The sequence below is a fragment of the Gallinula chloropus genome (genome assembly GCF_964237585.1).
Source record: "Gallinula chloropus genome assembly, chromosome: 3".
Classification (NCBI taxonomy): domain Eukaryota; kingdom Metazoa; phylum Chordata; class Aves; order Gruiformes; family Rallidae; genus Gallinula; species Gallinula chloropus.
Window position 1 is genome coordinate 90319767 of NC_140087.1, and position 23635 is coordinate 90343401.

At 40.4% G+C, this 23635-nt stretch overlaps 1 protein-coding gene across 1 annotated transcript; it reads left to right on the top strand.

Moving 5' to 3' along the window:
* Positions 1–455: 455 nt before the first annotated feature.
* SLC17A5 (solute carrier family 17 member 5) lies at positions 456–23305 on the top strand (the record flags this gene model as incomplete). The annotated part of the gene is made up of 11 exons (XM_084262189.1): positions 456–516; positions 4087–4283; positions 5721–5954; positions 6457–6544; positions 8952–9038; positions 10235–10353; positions 11148–11306; positions 13593–13725; positions 15662–15809; positions 21566–21656; positions 23168–23305. The coding sequence occupies 11 exons, from the start codon at positions 456–458 to the stop codon at positions 23303–23305; spliced, it is 1455 nt and encodes a 484-aa protein (XP_084118315.1).
* Between the last annotated feature and the right edge of the window lie 330 nt (positions 23306–23635).

Genomic DNA, 23635 nt, shown 5'->3' on the forward strand with positions numbered 1-23635 from the left:
GGACTGATTGGCGTGGTGAGGTTTGTCCTAAATGTGAGGAACTTGTCCCCACAACAGCAGAGGCAGGCGGCACAGCGACACCCGCAGCCCGCCCGTCTGTCCGGGTGCCCGTCAGTCAGACAGAGAGATAGACCCGCCCCGGCGGGAAGCAGCGATCGCCTTCCCACCGAAAATGGGCGGGCCGCTGCGGCCCTTGCCCTCATCAAACATGGTCGCCGAGGGCCGGCTAAGAGAGGTGCCACGCGGCGGCTGAGGCCGCTTCCGCTCACTTCCGCCCACTCTCTCCCTCCAGCTCCTGTCACATGACTGCCGGGGGCTGCGGCTGCCGCTGCCCGGCACCGTCGGGCAGAGCGGGACGGGCTGGCTGCGGTGCAGCGGGCCGCGTTCTCGCCCTGTCAGCGGTGGCGACCGGCGGGCTGGCCCTGGGCGCGCTGCGCGGTCCGGGTGGCAGCGAGATGGAGACCGAGGAGGGAGAAGACCGCACCCCGCTGCTGAAGGAGTCCCAGCCCGACACGGGTGAGAGGAGCGGGAGGCGGCGCGGGGGGGACAGGTGCCCTGGCAATCCGCGCTCAACCAGGCTCCCGCCTCGCTGCGGATCTGCCGGCCCGGCTCCGCCGAGCCCGGCGGCGCCGTGGGGGGCGGGACGGGCCTCGGCGCCTCCCCGGCGGCACCGCGCCCCGAGTGCCGCGGCGTCGCGTTGCCATGGAGCCGCGGGGCCCGGGCCGAGAGCGTCCGGGCGGGGGCCGGGCCCCGCGCCCGCCGCAGGCGTTACTCGCCGGCGCAGGCAGTGTGTGTGTCCCCCGCCCGGTCAAGGTAACGGCCGTCCCGGGGCAGCGGCGCCCGTCTCCGCGGCATCGGGGGCTTCGCCTCCCGCCGGTTGGGCTTGAGGTCGCGGCGGCGTCAGAGAGCGCGCAGTTAAACGCGGCACAGGCGGGGGTCGCGGGGGCCTCCTCTGCGCTGGCGGCGGGCGTGCGAGCCCTCTCGCTTAACCCTGCACCTGCCCTCGGCGCGGTGTCTCTGCGATGGAGACAAGCGGGTGATCCCTTAGACGCCAGCCCAGCCGCCCGCGGTTTCGGAGATCCACCAGGGTCAGGGCAGCATTTCATTTAAAGGCAGAACCCGAGTAAGGCCAATCGCTTGGAATGGAAGTATGGAGGGGAAGGGAAGTGCAATAATGCGCCAAGTTGCCTTGTAGTTATAGGGGAAGAGGATCGCTATGGCACCAGGGCTTAACAGCAGACCTAGCGTGTTTGGGGGGGTTGTCTCTGCTGTTCGGTCTCCCAGAACAGGCAAACCATAAAGAGTAGGGTTTTGAGGTTCTTCAGTATGCTGTGCGGAAACACCGTATTCACTGCAGCAAGAAGGGCAACACAAACTAATTTCCACCACCACCACCACCACCACCCCGCCCCTAAAAAAGCTGCTTAAAAGTTGACAGAGAGGAATTTGAGTTCCAGTTGGTTGTTACAGCAATATGTTCTGAAGTTTGCACAATTCATCGTGCTCCGGTTGAGGTGGTTCACCTCGCCCACAAGGAAAATACAGCAGGAGAGCAACTTCCTTTAACTGCTGTGCAACTTGGCAGCACAGACCTATTTTTTAACTGCATTTTAAGAATCTTGTTCAATTATAGCTGCGGTGTTATAAACCATGCCCTTGAAATCAGAATTAACTATAGATGTAGGACCCAAGACTACCAGTCAAGGTAAGACCTTGGACATTATGCTCTGCTGCCTTAAATTTTAGGGGGGATGAATGTCGCTGTCTTTTTGATTATGGAAGTCGCCTGAAAGAGATTGCTGGCTGAAATGCATCTGGAATCTTCTCAGATCTTCTGTTCACCTGATACAATGTTTGCAGGGACTGCAAATGCACTTAATGGAAAAACAGGGCAGCAGTAATTCAACAGCCATTTGTTTCAGACTTGCCGATCTCCATGTTTGTTAGATTTGGATAATAAACTATTTACTGTTGAAAAAAGAAACCTGACATTAGTGATCTCAAATTCTTGCACATCTGTTTTCTGGAGGTTGCTCTCCATACAAGGTGTATCCTGGTATGAGGCACCCCGAGGAAGAGTAATGAGTGGTCCAGTTAATCTGCATTTCCAAGGAAGGGTTACATCAGCAGTGTGATACTCAGCATTCTGTTATTATTGTTTAACCCCAGCAAAGAAAGGCAGTGGAAAGGTTAAGTAGCTGTACCTGTAATTATATTTATTGTTATAAATTATGACTCTGTATTTTCTACATAAGGCAAATTGCTTTTTAAATAACAATAAAGGACAATGAAGCTGCCTGACTAGTTTTCTGTAGGGTAAGCATTTCCTGCTCTTGGTGCCTATTGTTTTTTAAGTAAGCAATAAAATCTTGGCTGCTCTTCTTCAAGCCATTTAAAAATCAGATATGTCTTTTTGAAATGCTGCTGAGGCAAGGCTTGAATTACCGCAGGTCTGGAAGGCATTTTGCATCTTTGTGCAGTAGACTCATTTATTTCTCATTTACTAAATGAACACAGCAAAAACAGCCTCTCCGTGTCATTTTAACAATGTGTGCTGCTATAATCAACCTCTCATAAAGCTGGTCGTGGGTAGAGACTTCAAAAATCGGAAAGTTCTACTACTTCCATGAAAAAATACAGTCTTGCAGAAGGGTTCTGTTGGTGCCCCTGCTGAAAAATGACAGAACCGCGTAGACTCATTCCTTGTTTCAGGGAGGTTACTGGGAAGGGGAGAGTCTTTAGATGCTCATCCACAGCGCTTACTTTTTGCTTCCTACTGCATATCAGAGACTCCAGTCAAGAGACATACTGCAGTGGCGTATCAGGCTCCAGTCCTGTTGTTCAAAAATACACTTTTTTCTATTTGTAATTTGAATTCTGAATAGTCAGAGAAAGATGAGATCACTGCGTGCTGATGCAGTATCTGCAGGTGCTGATCCCCAGCCCTCCTGGAGTTTCAGACATGCAGGTTCTATAATTTTCCGTTAGCACCATAGTTTCTTCACAAGGGGGGGAACTCCGCCCCCACCCCCCCCAACTCTTTGTAAATTCAGCAGATTATTCAAGTGATTTCTCAACATTTCTGCTCAGTGGGTTCAGGCATCATCCCCATTTCATAAACAGTATCTGCAGAGCTGTAAACTGTATCTTGTATAGGCACAAAATTTATCGCCGCTGGTGATGCACTGGCCAAGTCACAGCTCAGCTCTGACCTGAATCTCCTTGTACCGATGACTGATCTTTGCTAAATGCTGCTGTGTACTGCTGTAAAAGAGAATAAATAACTGTGTTACAGTCCAAAGTCTGATATCTGGGTTTAAACACCTGGCAAAGTCAGCTTAATGCCAAACCACCAATTTTATGTTGAATTTGGGACTCGTTTTCTTTTGTCGACTTCACTGTTGTATGGTGACTGCAGAAAAGGGAGCAGCAGGGAGGCTGTTGCTGTTTCACAGTGCTACTGCAGTGTCTTCCATTCCCCTGTCCACTGTTTTTCTGTGTTTGGCAGGTGTTTGCACATGCATATTCCTTTATAAGCAAACAGAGAAGGCAAATTAGTGCTACAAAACAGCCTGGAATCTCAATGAGTGTTTTTTAACATTATTTTAAGGATCTCTGTTTTTCTTGAACTGTTTTCACAGATATGACAGGTTTCCCACTAACCTTGTTTTGGTTTGTCTTTTGGGGATTGTTTTGTTTTAGTGTGAAGTTTTACTTTAAATAAATATTACTGTATTTTGGAGAGGAATTTTGAAAACCGTGTTTCTAAATCCATTTCCGCAGACCACACACCACATTTCTGCAGCCACTGCAAGCTTTCACTTGTGTGGGTAGCTACCAGTTGTGTAAACCAGAATTACATCTGTTTTGCACATCAGTAGAAAAGTGGTCTCTTCCCCTCCACCACCACCCTCAGTCTGTAACCCTCTTGAATACACTCCCTGAGCCCAGATCAATTAGCTTGTTTTCTTGCCTGTTTTTCTTACCCGTGAAGTTCTGAGATTATCAGTAAAAATTGCTTATCAGGTGTTGTTACTTGGTTAGTTTCTGTTAAAACAAACATCTTTTCATTTACTCTCGTTTCAGTCCCTGCATGCTGCTCAGCTCGCTACAATCTAGCACTGCTGGCCTTTTTTGGGTTCTTCCTCCTGTACGCGTTACGTGTGAACCTAAGCGTTGCTCTGGTGGATATGGTAGAACCTAACACAAGCTTAGCAAAGAATGTGACTTCCAATGTGTGTCCAGAGCATTCTTCCACCATAAATGTCCCTCGCAACACAACGGTGAGGTCTCAAAACGTATAGTCCTGTAATGTGGTGTGTCAGAGTGTTTCTAATAGACGTCTGTGATGGGTGATTCAGGCTTGGGTGGCAGGAGAACAGGCTGCTTTTTACCGGATGGTCTTTCCAGTGGTTCCTTTAAAGCTGTTCTGAAAAATAATAGCATTAAATGACTGGCTAATTTAGAAGTGATGTGCTCAGGGTCAGGTGATTTTATGTACATCCTTTCCATGCTGTTCCTTACAAATTGGCTAATCTGACCTTGTAGATCTACTATGACTCACTGTTTTATATGCCAGTGATCCAGCGTTACTGTTACATCTGCGTCAGAGCTCCCATCACTTTCCATATTTGCCTGTTCATCATACAGTCTCAATGGCACAAAATTTCATTACAAATTTCATTACAAATTAACATGTAATATTTTTTTCCACACTTCTTTAATCTCTTTCCCAGATCATATTCCTTGTCTTTGTCTCCTTTATCTCTGACTTACTTCCCAGTAATCTTTAAGTTCACATTTCTTAACTGAATAGAACTGTTGGACATGAGAAAATGCTTTAACAAACAAACAAAAAAAACTCCCAACCAACTCTGTGAATTCAGAATTGCAAAGATCTCATAATTGAAATTTATTACTGAGCACACTTGCTGTCTTCTTGCCTTCATTTTGTTTTCTTGTTTAGAGGTCATTCATTATTTATCACGGGCAAATTATAACTGCAAACTTTATGGGAAGAAGACATCACTTCTAAATGTATGCTGCTGTATGATGATCATAAATTGGGCTTTTGGAAGTGATCCCAAACTTCAAAATCATGTTATTGGGCAATAGTTCAGGTCTTCTTGCTGTCTTCTCTTTTAGTTTCAGGCTCCTTATCTCAGTCATTTTTACTTTTATTACTTTGTCCATGAAACTCATCTTCCCTTTGCTGTGCTTATCCTGTTTTTCCACCTACACTTATGAGTCCTGTCTTTGGCTTCTCTTTTTCTTTATAGTAAATTTAAGCATCTCTGTCTCTGTTTACTTTTCTGTCTGTATTCTTTTCTGAAAAAGCACTTTCTAAAGCATGACAGAATGTCAACACTGTGATACAGAAGTGGGATTTGCACTCGTGCAGACTATGCAGCCTGTGCCATGTAACCAAAATTGCTTAGAACTTGAAAAAGGATAACTACCTGAGCACTTATATTTCCCATCATCATGATTTTCATACTTGAACTAGATATGGCTGAAAAGTGCAACTTTGATTGCAGTATAGATGTGTGTAGAGGAAGGAGACCCTGGGGAGAAGGCTATCAAAGATTTGTAAATTAGGATAAAGAAAAAAAAGTTATACAAAATATGGTCAGAGAAACTGCTATTTTGAAGTTACTGTACTTGCTGTAATATTTTCTTTTTTTTTTTCTCTCTCTCTCTTCCCCCTCCCCCCATTTTAGGGTGAAAAGTATTCTTGGGATGCTGATACTCAGGGATGGATACTTGGTTCTTTTTTCTATGGCTATATCATTACTCAGATTCCAGGAGGATATCTTGCAAGCAAAATTGGAGGGAAGTTGTTACTGGGGTTTGGCATCTTTGGTACCTCCGTATTCACCTTGCTTACTCCCTTAGCTGCAAATCTGGGAGTTGGCTACCTCATAGCTGTCAGAGCCTTGGAAGGACTGGGAGAGGTAATTCTTTTCTCTATGTAACTTTCAAATGTATCTGAGCATTTTATTAATAAATTTTAGTGATTAGACCTTGTGGGTGTTGATATGCTGGAGAAGTATATGGAGTGTTTTGTTTTGTGTAGCTTAGTTACAATTTTTTTAACATTTAGAAGTTTACCCTGTATTTTAGCCTCTCCTTGTTGAATAAGAAGAGGGCTTTATTTGTGCAGCGCACTTGAAACAAAACTAGAATTATCTCTTCTTATTTGTTAGAAACCAGGAGCTCAGAATGCTGGTGTTTGTATTCTTTCAGCTTTTCAAGCACATTCAGCATCAAATGCAGAAGAAATTAATTCTGCCTACTTACTCCCATGCCTTGCACACTCTAAAAAAGAGGCTTCTTGCTAAAAGAGAAACCAACAGATTGTACTAGTGTTTTCTAATGAAATATGCTTTGAAACATGTAAAGTTGAAGGAGTTCTAAAATTGTTGCATTTCAACAGCATGAAATGTTGTTTCCTAGGGTGTTACCTTCCCAGCTATGCATTCAATGTGGTCTTCGTGGGCTCCTCCACTGGAACGCAGCAAGCTCCTTAGTATTTCATATGCAGGTGAGAAATTCCCACGCTGATAACAGGATTATACATTTTTACTGCAGTAACAGGGAGGATTGACTTAAATCAAAAGGATTTATATTATAAATTTTAATCAGCGTTTAATCTGGAAAGCATAAAACAATTAAATCTTGCTTTGCATTCATTATCTTCATTTATTCATGGCTCTTATAACCCTGAGAAAGGGTATTGATCTGCAACTAAGTACAAAAGTCAGACTAACTTTGGGAGAAAGCGGTGCGAAGAGTTACTGTGAAGCTGATTAATAAAAGACACTGTAAATAAAGGAGATTTAATATTAAGGAAAAAAAAACTGGGGTAGAATCATAGGATAGAAGTGCTTGGATTACTGGCCTCTAATATGCTCACTGTCACCTTGCTGGGAGTCCTTGTCAGGAAGGAAGGAATACATAGGTTGAAGGCAGCTCAAGTCTGTTGTTCTCTTAGAAGTTCTGTTGTTAGTTGTTTAGTTTTTATATTTTATGTTGGGCTAAGCCACATCTTCACCCACCTCGTGCTGGTCTGGCTAACTAAAGGAGAAAGTCACCCTTTTAATGAAGCTCAGGGTAAACATTTGCACAACCAGCTGATGCACTCAACTGTTTATATAGTCAGCTGATCCATTCAGTGGCATAGCTGTTTATCTAAAACAAAGGCCACCCTCCAGTCCTCATTGTGTTGAGATAAAGTCAGCTTTCTTTGCAACAGCTGTGGTCAGTCACACCCTGTATTATTCTCTGAGCTTCATGGGCACATTGTTCTTTCCCATCCCTTCATCAGTTTTAGGGCTTTAGGTCAGTCACATTGCTTGATGCAGAACTTGTGGGGCAGGTAAAAAATGTAGCTTTCTAAATTTGCTAGTCAAAATTGCTGTAATTTTTTGGAGGGTGACACATTTTTCATTCACTTAATGACGTAATGGCTTGGTTTACTCACTCAGGAAGAGCACTGAGAGTATTAATTCTGTTACAGCTTTCTTATTCCACCTGGAATTCATCAAGAAGACAGGGCTATACCTTGTAAACTGTGCCTACAGTTTCTCAAGCAGCTAAGCCAGTCTCACAGCTCACTTGTGCCAAGAGGAATGGAGCCTTAGTCCTTTCGTCCTCACATTTCCTCACTTCCCTCCTATCCTACTGTCTCATTCAGTGCTATTTCAGACACTCATCAGACCGTTCCATGAGCCACTTTAACCTATAGTGCAGCTTAAATATTTTCCTCTCTTTTTTTTTTTTTGTTTTCTGCCATTTTAGTGAATTAAATCTGCTTTAAAAGAAGTCTTTATGTGACAGCCAGCACACAAATTAAGCAGAGAGCACAGGGCTGGGATTCACATCCAATGCATTCTAACAATTGGGAGCTTTTAAATAGTCCTTCTGTATCTTGTGAAACTATGTGCTAGTGTGAGAAGAGGCTGTGGTCTTGAACTGCAAACTGTTAGCAGCCACGGATGGATAAGGTGTCTTGTGTAAACTTATCAGAGTGCTTCCTTTTCACACAGCTCCATGGTTGGCAGTCATGTGGTCTTGTGGTTTATTTAATCACGATCATGTTGATTTTTTGAAGAGAACATATGATTGAGGTTATATGTAGTTGTTGTTTTGATTTATATTTTGCATGAAGTATGTAGGGTTTTTGTTCATGATTGAAGCTTCCTGTCTCAAAAACAAATATTGTTTCCATGAAGGTGGAATCGAGGCATACTGTAATGTTTTCTGAGTCAGGATTAGGTTTAGAGAACTAACATTGAGACACAAGGTCTACTATATATCACCATTAGAATTCTAAGTATATAAGTATTATGGGTTGGATTTCTAATTTAGATTGGGAGGAATGGACCTGGCATCCTTTGCAAAATGTATATTGAGTTAGAAACTGAAAAATAGTTCATTCTTGCTTTTGGCTTGTATCTGAATTGGAGCTGTTCATCTTTCCCTTCCTATCAAAATCAGGGACCAAGGGCTATGAACCCACTGGATGCCTTCTGGCTCTTATTTCTAGAATTCCTGTTTCTGTGGAGCTAGTAGGAGTTATCAGAAATGCAAATTGATTTTATTAAGTCATAATATTTCCCCCATCCCAGGTCCATAATTGTACTGTGGTCAACCCTCTTGTTTTGCAGCAGTGTTATTTAACTGATTTGCATGTTTTTGATGTACTAGAGCCATTGCTTTATTGCATTTTCCTTGTAATTTTGGATGCTTAGGACTTTGACTCATTTACTTGAAGCTGCCAAAGCAGCTTATTGTACCCGTGTTCCTTTAAGCTGAAATGGCAACCCTCTAGTGGTGGTGACAAATCTTTTCTGCATGATTTATTATATAAAAATAAAATAACTGTGAAATAAGGGTCTATTGGAGACATAATTATCGGGTTTCCACTTTGTTTTGTTTTCTTCTGATAGGTGCACAGTTGGGAACTGTTGTGTCTCTGCCACTGTCTGGCTTAATTTGCTACTATATGAACTGGGTTTATGTGTTTTACATATTTGGTAAGTATGGTTTTTTTAAATTATTAAAAGTACAATCCATACTGTTTTAGAAAAGCATGGTATGTCATAAAACTTATTTTTTAAGTTTTAAAAACGTGTTTGACATGTAAGGTTTCTATTTTACTCCTGGGAAATTAGAGATATTTAAAGCTAAGTAGATTCCTGTGCGTGGCTCTGTAAGCCTTGCTTCCAATGAGCAAAGCTGTCTTGGAGCTGAACAAAAGCCGGCACAAGTCAAATGCTCTTAACTCTCCCACCACTTGAAAACAACGGACTGAGATTTCTTACTTGAAGTGTGAAATTGAGTTAATAACTTTAATCCCCGGAACAAACTTCTACTCTGAATGGAAAAAATACGTGAAAAGTTACTGCTGCTTTAAATGGATACCTTGGGAAATCTCTCTAGCGGTCACAGGAACCTTGAAGGAATGTCCAAAATATAAGGCCCTGAGTTATGTTCTAGAAACTCAAACACGAAAATATTTTCTTAATAGTTTGTCATAAATCTAGCTGGTGCTTTTTATAGGTCTGTTTTCATGTTCTGCATGGGAGTGGAGAATTGGAATAAAAGACAAGGGTTACGCTTTCATCAACAAAACTACCTTCAATTATTGTATAAATAAAAAGGGTTCAAAATAAAGAATTGGACAAGATGAAATAAGTTACAGTTATATAAAAGTACAGTTGATTTGGACTGACAATTGAAAGGTTACTTTTTTCAAATGTCAGTTTTGGGTTTTGGCTTAAAAAAAAAAAAGGATTGGCACATTAGCTAAGTTATATCTAGTGACAGTCTGTTTATGTGCACAGAGTGTTTTTGTGATTAAACTTAATGTGAATTTTTATTTCCTCTGGGTGAGCCATATCCTTTGTGGCTGTCCCATGTGACTGATAAAAATACATGGGTACACAACTTTCTTGCTGTATGAGGCACTTCCAAGAGGAAGAAAAAGAAAAGATTAAAAAAAACCCACAGAAAAACACTTTCCTGCTTAGTCCTCTTTATTGCTTATTACCTCAAAATGTGTGTTCTTAAGCCACTTCGGGGATCTACAGTTTGTAAGTAGATAGAAGTTCTTTACAAATACTCGAATATAATTTTGATGAACACTAATTTTCTAATTAAATAATCCAAGAGTGTTATTCCCACTATGTAACTGCTTATGGTTCTTTACCCCTTTTTTCCCCAACAATAGGTGCACTTGGTGTATTATGGTTCTTCTTCTGGATGTGGTTGGTTAGTGATACACCAGAAACTCACAGGAGCATTTCACACGCGGAAAGAGAATACATACTTTCTTCTCTAAAAGATCAGGTACAGGACTTTGGTATAGTCATACTTGGTTAAATAAGAACATAAACATTGTCACTAGTATCATGTTCTGTTGATGTCTAGAAAAGCATTCTTAATCTGAGATAGGCAGAAGTTATCAAACAGAATGATTAAGCAAGGAAGAAGCAGCAATAAAACATCTATAATGCCTTTTCTCACAGGTGTTGTTGCAGTGCTTTTTACATAAAAAGCTCAAGTCTGTCATGTCTCTCAATTAGACCCAGCCCTGTATAATGTCATTAAATTTTACACTGCAGCATTTTACAATTTCTTTTTTCCAGTGTAAAAAAGAGATGATGTTTGCAGAGCAAATATAGTGGAAATGCTAAGGAACAAGTTCCAATGTGCATAAGAGTTTATTCCTGTGACTGGGGATGTGTATTTACAACCAGTGAAGCTGGCTGAGAGACCAAAGTTAGTATCTAGGATCAAGTAGGAAAGATTCAGCTAAATAAGTACGTGAGGAGTGACTTCATTCAATCATTTATAGTAAAAGCAGGAGGTAACAGATCACAACAAGGGAAGGCATACTTTTAAAAATCTGATTAGAGAACATAGTAGTAATTGCTTTACTTGGCAATAGTAAAACAGTAAGACCTGAACTTCGTAATTCATTCATTGCTGATGACTTGCATTTATTGACTGAGACTCATTATATGCCCTCCAGAATCAATGATCAGCATAGATCTTGGTAGGATCAAACCACTGTATTTAGTAAGTCTTCATGTTGACAACTCAATCACTCTTCCCTTTTTCCTCTGCCTCCTGCTCGCTAGCTTTCCACGCAGAAATCTGTTCCCTGGAGACCTATGCTGGAGTCCCTTCCACTCTGGGCTATTGTTGTAGCACACTTCTCTTATAATTGGACCTTCTATACGCTTCTTACACTCTTGCCTACGTACATGAAGGAGATCCTACGGTTTGATGCACAGGAGGTGAGATAAACATATATTCGCTTTCTTCTGAATTAAAGAAATTACATAATAGAGATCTTCCTTGCTCTTTGAAATGGAGGAACCTGTTAAGAACCTTGAAATGTAAATGTATAGATGGAAAATGGTAAAAATAAATGTCTGCAGTTAAGTGGGTGCATCATATATGTTGCCTGCCGTGTAACTTCCACTTTTTTTTAGGACTTACTTGACATTTAGCTTAATGCTAGTTTTCAAGCTCGTTTTTCCAGCTGAAGATGCACGTTACCCATTTTTAATGGCTCTGATTTAAAACAATAACTATAAAAATACTTTTCTCTGTTATATGGGTTGTATGGCTGCTTCAGATTTTATAGCTTATTTTATGGCTTCTGAAATACTGTCTGCTACTTACCTGCTCACTCATAAAGGAGAACATTACTAGCTAAACTGAAAAACAAAACTAAGGCCAAATGGCATTTTTAAAGTATTTTAAGAGGGGAGATTAAAAAGGGTGTAGGGGGATGGAGCTTCCATCTTACTGGATCCGTTTTCAAATTGTCGTTTTCTTTCCTCAATAAGCAGCAGAGGTAATTTCTTTTTTTGTTTTGTTTTTAAGTAAGATAAATAGGGTGAAACAAAACCATAAGCCTAAGGTGCAGATATAGTATTTTTCAAGGGAATTAAAAAAAAGAGATTACTTATCAGGAAAAACTTATGTCAACTCTTATTTATAGCAATTTGACTGTACTGGTCTTTCTTTAATGAGAAAGTTTCAGTGATAGCATGTTTCTCCTGGAGGAGCTGGTACAGCTCAAGTAAGAAGGTAACCAGAAAATTCAAGAAATTTAGTGTAGTTTTTTTCCTGGTTTAATGCACGAGACTGGTTTAGAGGAAACTCAAGAGGCACAGCATGCAACAAAGACATGATGCCAGCAGTGTTGGGAGGAAAAGAAGGGGGGGAATCTCAGCATTAGATGGAAAGGTTGCAGTAGGAAACATGCAAAATATCTCGAGGGGAAAAAAACCTAGCTGAAGTTGCTTCTTGGGTTTCTTATGATGCCTCTTGAGGGAATGTCTGCATAATGATCCGTGAAAGTAATTTACTAGCACAGCCCTCGACTGCACATATTTTGTAAAACTCCATTGCATTAAATGCAAAGAGGTTCTACTGTGAAGTGATTTAAAGCTAAAGGAGGGAAGGTTTAGATTAGATATTGGGGGAAGTTTTTTACAGAAAGAGTGGTGAGGTGCTGGAACAGGCTGCCCAGAGAGGTAGTGGATTCCCCGTCCCTGGAGGTGTTCAAGGCCAGGTTGGATGGGGCCCTGGGCAGCCTTGTGTAGATCCAGGCCTGGAGGTTGGTGTCCCTGCCTGTGGCAGGGGGGTTGGAGCTCTATGATCCTTGGGGTCCCTTCCAACCCAGACCATTCTATGATTCTATGATTCTATGATTTGCTGGGTTATGTTTTGTCTTTTTGGAGTGACTTAAAGCACTGACTATTGTGGAAAAAAAACCAACAAACCCAAAAGCTTACATAATAGTGTTGGACTAACTTTGTTGCCACACATTTAGATGGAAATTGCATTGCTGTTGAGAAATCTATACAGTTCCTACTGTATAGTCCACCAGTTTCCATCCTATAATAAATGGATTGTTTAAAAATAATGCTGTGTCTTTGAACAGTGCTTCAAAAGAAGTTGGGTTGGTTTTTTTTTTACTATCTTCTATTTTTCCAAACTTTACTTACTGTTTTTGAAAGCTGAGCATTGAAACCTAGAAGGCCGCATGTTAGCGTGCTGATAGAGTGAATTCAGGTGAGGATGTGTTTCTTCTCTGCCTTCAAAATGAAGCTCTGGCTTCTTCTTTGACAAATATACATTTTATAATAGCATATAAATGTTAGAGTAATTTTATCCAATAGCTATCCAAATACCTATTTTTAACCACAGGTTAGGTCAAATTATAGATCAGTAATTATCTATGGATAATAGATACTTTCAGATACTTACAGATAATAGGTACTATAGGTGCTTTCATAGCTAGTTTTCTTTTTCCTGAACCCAGCTGTTGATTTAAACCTTGGAGTTTTTGGTCTGGCTGCATTGGTAGTTATGGACTAAGTCATGCAATGAGGAGTTCACACATTGGTAGCTTTGCTTTGCTTTTTCTATCTATAGTTTTGACACCTCTGGTTCAGTCTCGGTTAATGCTCCGGAACCAGAGATTTTCAGCATATAGAACTGTCATTTCAGTATTTTAATGTGGGTTTTTGTGTGTGTGTGTGTGTTTGTTTTAATTTCCTTAACAGAATGGGTTTTTGTCTGCCCTACCTTATTTTGGCTGCTGGTTGTGCATAATTCTGTCTGGGCAAATTGCTGATTATTTACGAGAAAAACAAAACTTCTCCACTGTTTGTGTTCGCAAATGCTTTACGCTAATAGGTAAGTACAAATATCCAGTGTCTGGGATGTATCATAGTATCAATATGGGGAAAAAATGAAATGGGATATTGTTCTGCTGTTCCCAGCCCTGTATTGTTCAGTGTTTTGTTGATTTCAGACTTAGTAACTGAATAGGAATAGACTTGCAAAATTTACAGTTGCTACCAGGGTAGGAAGACCAAATAGAATCCAAAATTATATTGACTAATTGGGAAGAGAAATTATCTGAAATTGCCAAGAGATCAATGAGATCAAGTTTTTAATGAACATGGTTTAAATGCTGTATTTAGAAAAGAGAAGTTGATGTTGATTCAAAGAGGGGGCAGGGGAAAGAACGACAAAAATAGATTAGGCACAGGATCCGCACAAGTTGCAGCCTGTTTGATGCATGCCCATCCTTGCTGCCTTCTCAATTCTGCTGATTCAATTTCTTTCTTTAAAGCAGCTCTTACAGTAAACTGTCAAGCATTCTTTATATTTTAAGCTTACACCTTTTTGGTGGCACAGTTTACTGCAGGGCCTCATGCTCGAGTATGTACAACTGAGGGAGAAACATGCTGTTGTGTTAATAAAAGCAAGACTCTTGGTTGGCTTCATCAACAAAACCATATACTTGGAACTGTTTCCAGAGATCATGATGGGGTCATGTAAATGGCCAACTCTGGTAACAGGAAATGTGTGCCAAAGTTAACTGCAGACAGGAAGCAGCGTGCGCTCCTAGCTCATGACAGCTGCAGCTGTCCCTACTACCTGATGTGGCATCTCTAAAGCTAACATGGGTTCTCAAATTGTACAGGAGGCTCTGGTATAGACACTCAGATCTTGTAAATGTGAAATAAAACTCATTCCAGAAGATGTGACATCGTGGCTAAGAAGGCCAATGGCATCCTAGGGTGTATTAGAAGGGGTGTGGTTAGTAGGTCAAGAGAGGTCCTTCCCTCCCTCTACTCTGCCCTGGTGAGACCACACCTGGAATATTGTGTCCAGTTATGGGCTCCTTCGTTCAAGAAGGACACAGAACTCCTTGAAAGAGTCCAGTGCAGGGACTCTTAAGGGATTAAGGGAGTGGAACACCTTCCGTATGAGGAGGGGCCAAGGGTGTTGGGCCTCTTTAGCTTGGAGGAGACTGAGGGGTGACCTTATTAATGTTTATAAATACATAAAGGGCAAGAGTCAGGAGGATGGAGCCAGGCTTTTCGCAGTGATGGCCAGCGATAGAACAAGGGGCAATGGGTGCAAGCTGGAGCAGAGGAAGTTCCCTGTCAATGTAAGGAGGAACCTTTACACTGTGCAGGTAACAGAGCACTGGAACAGACTGCCCAGGAGGTTGTGGAGTTGTATCCTCTGCTGACACTCAAAAATCGCCTGGATGCGTTCCAATGTGATTTAGTCTAGGTGATCCTACTCTGGCGGGGGGGTTGGACTAGATGATCTTTCCAGGTCCCTTCCAACTCCTAATGTTCTGTGATTCTGTGTCTACAGCAGAAATATACATCTGTGTGTATGTGCACATATATGTATTTGTATGAACCCTTCCAGCTCTGTTTTATCATCCTCTGCAGTGTTTGCTCCTGAAACACAGAGAGTTAAATAGGGATAATTTTTCTGCAGTGCACTGGTTTCCCTACCAGTATCAGTGTGGCTTCTATTATTTTTATAAAAATAAGTAAAATTAATTTCTGAAGTCACTTTCAGTATATGTTGATGTTCTTTGCAGCTAGAGTGGATTTTTTTCTGATCGGGCTGTCATTTCCTGCCTGAGGCAGCAACAGGTTTGAAATCCATCTGCTCTTTAGGTCCACTGTCCATCTAGTGCAGTACCAGATTCTGTACACTAGGTGGTGGTGGAAGTTGTATAGAAAATGTATACACAGCTTCAGAGCCTCTTAATGTCTGGTGTTAAAAGTCCATTGATTGAAGTATTTCTGTCTAAAAGGAATGATTGGACCTGCGGTGTTCTTAGTAGCAGCTGGATTCATAGGCTGCAACTATGCCCTGGCCGTTGCATTCGTGACCATATCAACAACACTAGGAGGGTTTTGTACATCTGGCTACAGCATCAACCATCTGGACATAGCACCTTCGTAAGTATTGGCTGGGGCTATTGTTAAGGCATGCGATCCATTTCTGACCATATGGCCTTTTTTAGTATTCAAAAAAATTGAGCAGTGCCTGGGAAGTTTAGCTATGGGCCATGTGCTGTACAGACCTGGAAAGTAAACGTTGACACTGACTCAGGTATGCAGTTTTAAGCACTGTATTAGCAAAATGTTTGGCAGAGGATATGATATGAACAACAGTTTAAAATAATTCCATTTTTGATCCTGCATTAATAAATTCTATATTTTCTGTAACTATATTTATAGAATTTTTGTCCTATTTGATTCATGAACTTAACAGGGCAGTGGGTTTGGAAGAGCACAATACAAGTGTTTCACTCATTTACATTTTTCCATGTCAGCTGTCAACCTTTATCATGAATGTTACCATATATAAACACTGTGATACAGGCAAGTTATTTTGTATTTGAAAAATATTCTATACACCAGTATCAAAATCTTATGCATAGGTGACCTGTTACCAGTAGGTGATGAATCAGATATATACAATTGCTGTTAAAGGACTAAGAGGGGGTCTTATTAATGTTTATAAATATCTTAAGTGTGGGACACAGGGGGAAATGGCCAGCCTCTTTTCAGTGGTCTGTGGAGACAGGACAAGGGGCAATGGCTGCAAGCTGGAGCACAGGAAGTTCCGCACCAACATGCGGAAGAACTTTTTCACAGTGAGGGTGACAGAGCCCTGGGACAGGCTGCCCAGGGAGGTGGTGGAGTCTCCTTCTCTGGAGATATTCAAGACCCGTCTGGACGCCTACCTGTGCGATGTGTCCTAGGGAACCTGCTTTGGCAGAGGGGTTGGACTTGATCTCTTGAAGTCCCTTCCAACCCCTACGATTCTGTGATTCTGTGAAAAGTCAACTACTTTGTTTTATCATTTGTTTACCTATTTGCAGAAGCACTTAGGTATAAGCAGGGTCAAATGACTTTATGACCAGTGAAGAGAGTGTTTCTGTACTCGTGTAAAATGAGAGAGTCAAGGGTAAGTGAAGAGGGGAAAAAACATTTGTAGAAATGTTACTTAGAAAAAAATTCTTCAGATCTGAGAGACCTTGGGTCCAAAGTGAAGACAGTATCCAGGGTTTGGGAATTGGAAAGATGGTGGTCATGGCCACAGCGACAGACAGGTTTTGACTTAACAGATGGATATGAAATAATGGCAGCCCATTTAATCTCAGCAGATGAGACTAGGTAGCAAGCAAGAGGGAAGGGTTTGGTGGCAAGCTATGAACAGTGCATACTATGAACTGAATCTGAAATCAGGAAGAATAGCTTCTGTGATACATTTGGTTTTAAATCAAGTAGAATTAGTAACTTAGATGATATAGTTAAAGTAGTGCATCTGCATTATTATAGGGCCATGATACAACTTAGGTTTCAAGCTTAGCTTTGCAGAACTGCAACAGTAGGTTTCCTGAAAAATTAAAACATTGGCTAGGAGTTGGAATTATTTCATGTGTCTGTTTAGAAACAGAAAACATAAGCATTAATGTAAGAGGACTTTACTACTGTAAGTAACTTAATGACAAAATATGGATATCTGTGAAGTTTTGTTTTGCCTCCTTTTGTATGTGCAGCACAAATTAGTCTTTGTGTCGTTCCTGTAATACTCCCCTGCACAGGAGCTTTTCTTCACTCAGTGCACAGGATGGATCCTGCTCTAGAAATGAATGAGTGTTGTATGGAAAGGGAGACTGGCATTCATTCCTAAACCCTCTTCCTTATAGCTGTAGTAGTTGGAGATCACATAATGGCTGAGGAAGGACATTACAGGAGAAAATAAGGGTCATGTTAAAGGTAACTGAACACTGCTCCTGAGAATTCAGTCCTTTCGGTCCTCTTTCACAAAATTTGCATGTGGTAAATTGGTTGTATCAGACTATAGTGCAGTCATCTGTGAGGACTGTGTTCACACCCTCTGGCTTTAGGAATCTGGACTTTTAAAGTCTTTAGTTCTGAAGAGTGCTGGGGAATTCTTGAGGCCAGTTCAGACTATCATAATATGTAAATGGAGTCTGAAGCAGATGGAATCTGAACTTAAACATCTCACTTGAGAAGCTGATGTTGGATCCAGTGAAATTAATGCAGGCCTAGCTGATTTATTGCTTCTTTTCATATGCATCTTCAGGCTACAGGGTTCTGATTTGCAAAAATGGTATTACTCAGGGTGTGGACAGAAGTCAGTGGAGCTGTGCTCTGAGTATTGAATAACCGATGTTGTTAAATACTCTTAAAGTGAGGATCTCAAATCAAGCATTTAGTAGGCACATATATTCTTGGCCTGTGTTTTAATTTCCTGTCCATAGGATGGGTCTTACACTGTTGTCTCCATCTCTCAAGAGTACTGTGCGAATAAACTAGTATTGTGAAGAGCTCTCCTGTGAAGTGTTTGGGATTATTAAAAATTCTACTTGCAACAGCTGAATGCGATGCAGAAAGTAAGGCTTGGGTCCACATATTGAGCAAGCAAAGTGAAACAAAATCCTAAATGGGTTTCATCAAGTGAATACAATTCATCCTGTCCACAGAGTGCAACACAGCTGTCACAGGAAAAAGGAAATCACACAACTGCAGTGTGCTGCCTCTGTGAGGCATGTGCACAAGGAACTTCTGTGTGACAGCTGAGGTTTCCACAGTTAGTGTTATGTGTGTTTTCTAATTTGAAAGATGCTTCACTTTGCATTTCCAATGTGTTTATTTCAAGGGTGAATTTGTTTATGACAGTGTACAGAGTATTTTAGGTGCTGAAAAAAACCTGCAAGACAAAAATCACACAGAACGCTGATACATGTCAGCAGGCATAATTAGATTCACTGCTGCTGATCCCTCTGACCAAATCCCACCCTATTCTTCGTATCGTCAACAAAGTCTTGCTTTTATTCCATTTACTTTTAAACCATAGAAGTTCCTCTAGCCCTTCTTTTCTCTCAGATAGGCTGAAGGGAGCATACTGATTATGAATGCAGGAGAGGCAGGTGTCTTCTTGTGATAGTTCAGGAACTTTGGCCCAGCTTTGCCTCTAGAGACAAATGTCCGCATGTATGGGAAGACTTTCCTGGATGGGAACGTGGTCAGGATGGATGCTGTTTTATTGAAATCAGCGATACTCTGTTCAGCACATGCATGCTTTCATTCAGGGTAAATCTGACCAAATAGAGACAGAGAAAGAAAAGGGTATGTCCTTGTAACAAAGGTCATAGAAAAAAAATCCTTCAAATACAGAAATACAAAAACATCTAAGACAAGAGGAAAAATAAGTTGCTTTTTTTTTTTCTCACCCTCCCTACTTAACTTCTTGCAACTGTTTGAACTTCTGTTGGATGAAATGGCCAAGGAAGACATTCAGAATTTCAAGGAAACGTGAATATTGTAGAAATCTGAAAGTGAGGTCTATATAAAATTGTGAACGAAATGTCTGTTGCAAGTTTACCCAGAACTCATTTCTTTTTCCTTTATTTACTGAAAGCTATTAGAATAACCAGAAGTGATTCAAAGTAATCTAAAAATGCACTTAAATACTGATTTTAGTTGCTTAAAATTATGCTGAATAAAATAGCAAAGGGTCTCTTGTTGCTACTGAAACTTGCATTATACCAAAGAAATAATGATTATATTCACAGGAGAAAGTGAATGGAAATACTGATACTGAAAGAAAAACAATATTCACTGTGTGGGTTTGGTTTCTAACATGCTTTTATTATGCTATCAGTGTATTGAATTGGAGAGTGGTCAGGGACTGAAGACAGGCAAGATTGTTCTTGTGGAGTAAATGTATTCTATTATAGCTTTTTTTAATCTACATCAATATGTTACCATCATTTCAATTTTTAGTACTGCTGTTACTATGAGCACTCATAATATTCCTGTGGTTTTGTTATACGCTAAACATTTCACATATCTCTATTTTTACTCTTGATTTTATTACCTAACTGCTCTACAAGTCTATTTGTATTTGGTTTACCCCACTATGCCATAAGAACTTGACCAAGAGCTTACTATTAGTATCGCTTTACAGACATGTTGCTTTTTTCTTTCCCATTTCACATGGGAGTCTCCACTGTGCTGAGGGAGTGGCACAGCAGTTATCTGCATCAAACAGCAAGCATTATCGAGGATGCAACTTATGTCAGAAACGCTGGGCATAACCAGAGCCATTTAGCCAGCAGTTGATTGACAAAGATCTTTGGCAACCAGGGAAACTATTAAACTATGTTTAGTTTTGAAAGTGTATGTTAGCTGTAATGTAGTGCTTAAACACGTAGAAGGCAAAATGTATTTGGTTCCAGTTAAAGGCTTTACATGGAGCTTTGCTGTATGTGCTGTCTTTTATACTTTCACATTCAACTTCATAAAGGCCTATTAATTCTTAAACACTGGGATAAGAAGACTACATGTTGCGTTTATAAGAAAAAAGTACAATTTCAGTTAAGGTATTTGACCTGCCATGCTTTGCCACTCTACTGGTAAGTAGAGTTGACTTTCAAGAAAAAAAATCAACTACTAGGCTAGATCACTGACACTTTCTCATTATAGAAACACGCATGTTTCTATAATACCATTGGACTGGATACATATATAGATACATATATATATATATATCTCACAACCTTTTGTAACAGCACTGCATGCTTGAATTCTCTGGTTTCATGAAATAAAAGGATCAAAGCTGTGTGTCTCACTTTAGCAATGAAATTCTGTTTCTATTACATTAAAATCGGTGAGGATCCAATTTCACTCTGCTAAACAGCCTAAAATGATAGCTGGGAGAAAACTTCTCTCTCCCGTGTTGAACTGCACCTGGTAGTATTTTATGATTCTTCAGCCAGCAAATCCACCTTGACTATCTGAACTACAGGGATCTGCGCTCTGATGGTTGGAAGGTCAAGCTCAGGTGTAGGATACCTGGTTCTTATTTCTTTTCATCCTCTCTCACAAGTCTGCACTTGTGGTACAGTTTCAAACATGATCTTTCAGTATTGCAACAGCCCTGTGAGAGAAATCTTCAATTGCCTAGAGATGAGGTGCGGAGACTCATACATTAAGCAAGTTGCCAGCTTTTTCCAGCATGTTTTTACGGCTGCTGGTGCATATGCATATACATGTGTGTGCTAGCATCAGAAAGGAGCTGTGGGAATAGCAACCAGCAAAACTGGTTAAGGCAGACCCATTTCCGATTGGCTTTGACCCACAGAAAGCTGAGGGGAAGGCCCGCTGAAGCACTCTGAACTCAGGCCTTCAGAGTAAGGCTCTGCAGTGTAAGCGGGGATATCCATCCACACCAGTGACTACTGTCTTCTTGGGGGACACTTTTTAGCAATGACACCTGAAGCAGCTTAACTGCTGGCAAACAGCCCTCTGTCATACTCCTTGTTGCCTTTCTGCTTCAAGGTGTGCGATGTTTCTTTCTTAACTCCTCCAATGGATCCATTCCAGGCAGTTTGGTTGTGGCTTAGCAAAGGGGATGTGGTCTTGGATTATGGATCCTGAGCAAAGCCATGAGTAATTTAAGTTAAATTTCATAACTAGCTGTTGGAAAAGAGACATAGGTACCAAGTTTTTAGTGAGCTGTTATTAGAATAAAACCAAGCCATTCCCACAGAAGTATTTGTGTTTTCATTTGTCTGTGCATTCAAGATGAGGCCTATGTCATCAGGTTAGGCAAAATTGTTTCCGTGACTGAAAAGCAGGGTAAGTTAGTAAGCAATCTTGACAATTTCTTACAGGTATGCTGGAATTCTCCTTGGAATCACAAATTCTTTTGCTACTATCCCAGGAATGGTGGGGCCAGTTATTGCCAAGAACCTCACTCACAATGTAAGACTGCTTACTCTTTTTTCACTGGTTACATTTTTATCTCTGTTGAATGGAAATCCTGTCTTAAGTCTGCAGCTGTTAAATGAAATCTGGGTTGTACATGTAAGTTGTAGAGATCTGTTGCTATGAATGACTTAATAAATAAAGGTGAAATTGAAGCCCTGTGTAGGACTTCAAAATTTTAGTGATTCACCCCTTTTATTCTCTAGGAATAAATGGAATATGTTTTTATCATGGTACAACTCTGTTAAAATGCCAACTAGATGAGGCAGCTGTGGTTTTATTTTAGCAAATTCAAAGTTCTTACTTGTTTGGTTTTGGTTTTTTAAATCAGTCTCTCCTGTGAGGTGTTGAGTTGTAAGGTCAGCATTTGTCAGATGAGTGAGGAACTAGATGCAGATATGTGGCTTTCCTTATGTATCCCTTTATACATACATTATGGGATTGGGAACTTCTAAGATGTGTTAGTTTTACAAGACACCTAACTTTAACAGTGTTAGATTTGATTTCTAAGATAGTTTAGACAAAGGATGATTTGGTGTTGAAAAAGCGAGTGAGGAATTGTTTGAAATGTAATTTTTAAAAAATCAACTATATGAATTATTCTAAAATATTTTAAGAAAGGAAGATTGGAGGATTAAATTTACTGATAGAGTTGAATTTTCAGAGTTGGTGATCACTCAAATAACTTCATTTAAAATTATGTTAAAATATTCCTTAATACATGAATCCAAATAAATTAGTTCTTCCTGGCATTTTAACAAGTGGGATTTTTTTGTTGTTTTGTTTGAGGATTTTCCCCCATACTAATGCACTGTTCTGGTTTTGTTCTGGTCTTATTCTGGTTTTGTAGTATGGTTTGTACAGTAGTCAGCTGGAACTAAAAAAAAAAGAAAGAAGAAAAGAAAACCAAGGCCTAAGCCATCTGCAGCTATTGCTTCTTTATTTAAAAAGAAGAAGAAAAAACACCACAAATCAGAACAAACCACAGTTCTTTGGTACCCATGTCTTAAGGCCTTTTTTAAATACCTTTTTAAATATTGTGAGGATTCATCTTGAAATCTGAGTAAAGATAGCTACCTAGTTTGGGCTAAAAAGCTTACAATTCCGGAATATTCACATAGTGGTTATAAATAGCTTACTGCATAGTACAGAGCACTTCAGCTCTCACATCACCTGGGTGTTTCCCCTTATAGTAACATTCTCTGAGCGTTTGAGTAGCCTTTGTGCAAGTGTGAATTTTGATATGGAGCTTCTGCGTCTGAGATTACAAACTGGTCCAGAGAGTCTAATGCAATTCCGATAGGACTGTGTAAGCTGTATTCTTAAAATGAAGTTGACTGTACTAGTGATTTGATCTTTTATAGTGCTTTTATGTTGCTATGACATCAGGCTGAATAGCATTTACATTTAAATAGGCAAGGCATGTAGCATTGATTTTAAAATTACTTTTTCTTGGGTGTAGAGCTGCAAATTGACTGCATTTTTTTTTTTTCCCTCCCTTTTCACAGAATACTGTGGGAGAATGGCAGACTGTTTTCTATATTGCTGCTTCCATTAATCTATTTGGAGCAATTTTCTTTGCATTATTTGCAAGCGGAGAAGTTCAGGACTGGGCAGTCAGTGGATATCACCTGCATAGAAACTGAAGGAGATGTTGAAATACCAAAGCTGTGCTGAATCCCAATGTGCTAGAATTACGTGACCGGAAAAGTGCCTTCCCCACTGATGCCTAGGAGTCTTCAGAGCTTTTTCAGTTAAACTATTTTATTGTATATCTTTTGTACTGAAAATCATTTGACAGCATATGTGTGCTATTTCCTAACAAGAAACTACTTGGCTTAAATATAACAGTTTCGTGCTAGGACTTGATATCAGACATATGATCAGAGACAACATTTTAAATCAGTGTGCTAGGCTCCAATTCTTTCCAGTTTTTTTATTAATATTTTCTGAATTAATGTGTAGGCAGATGTTTG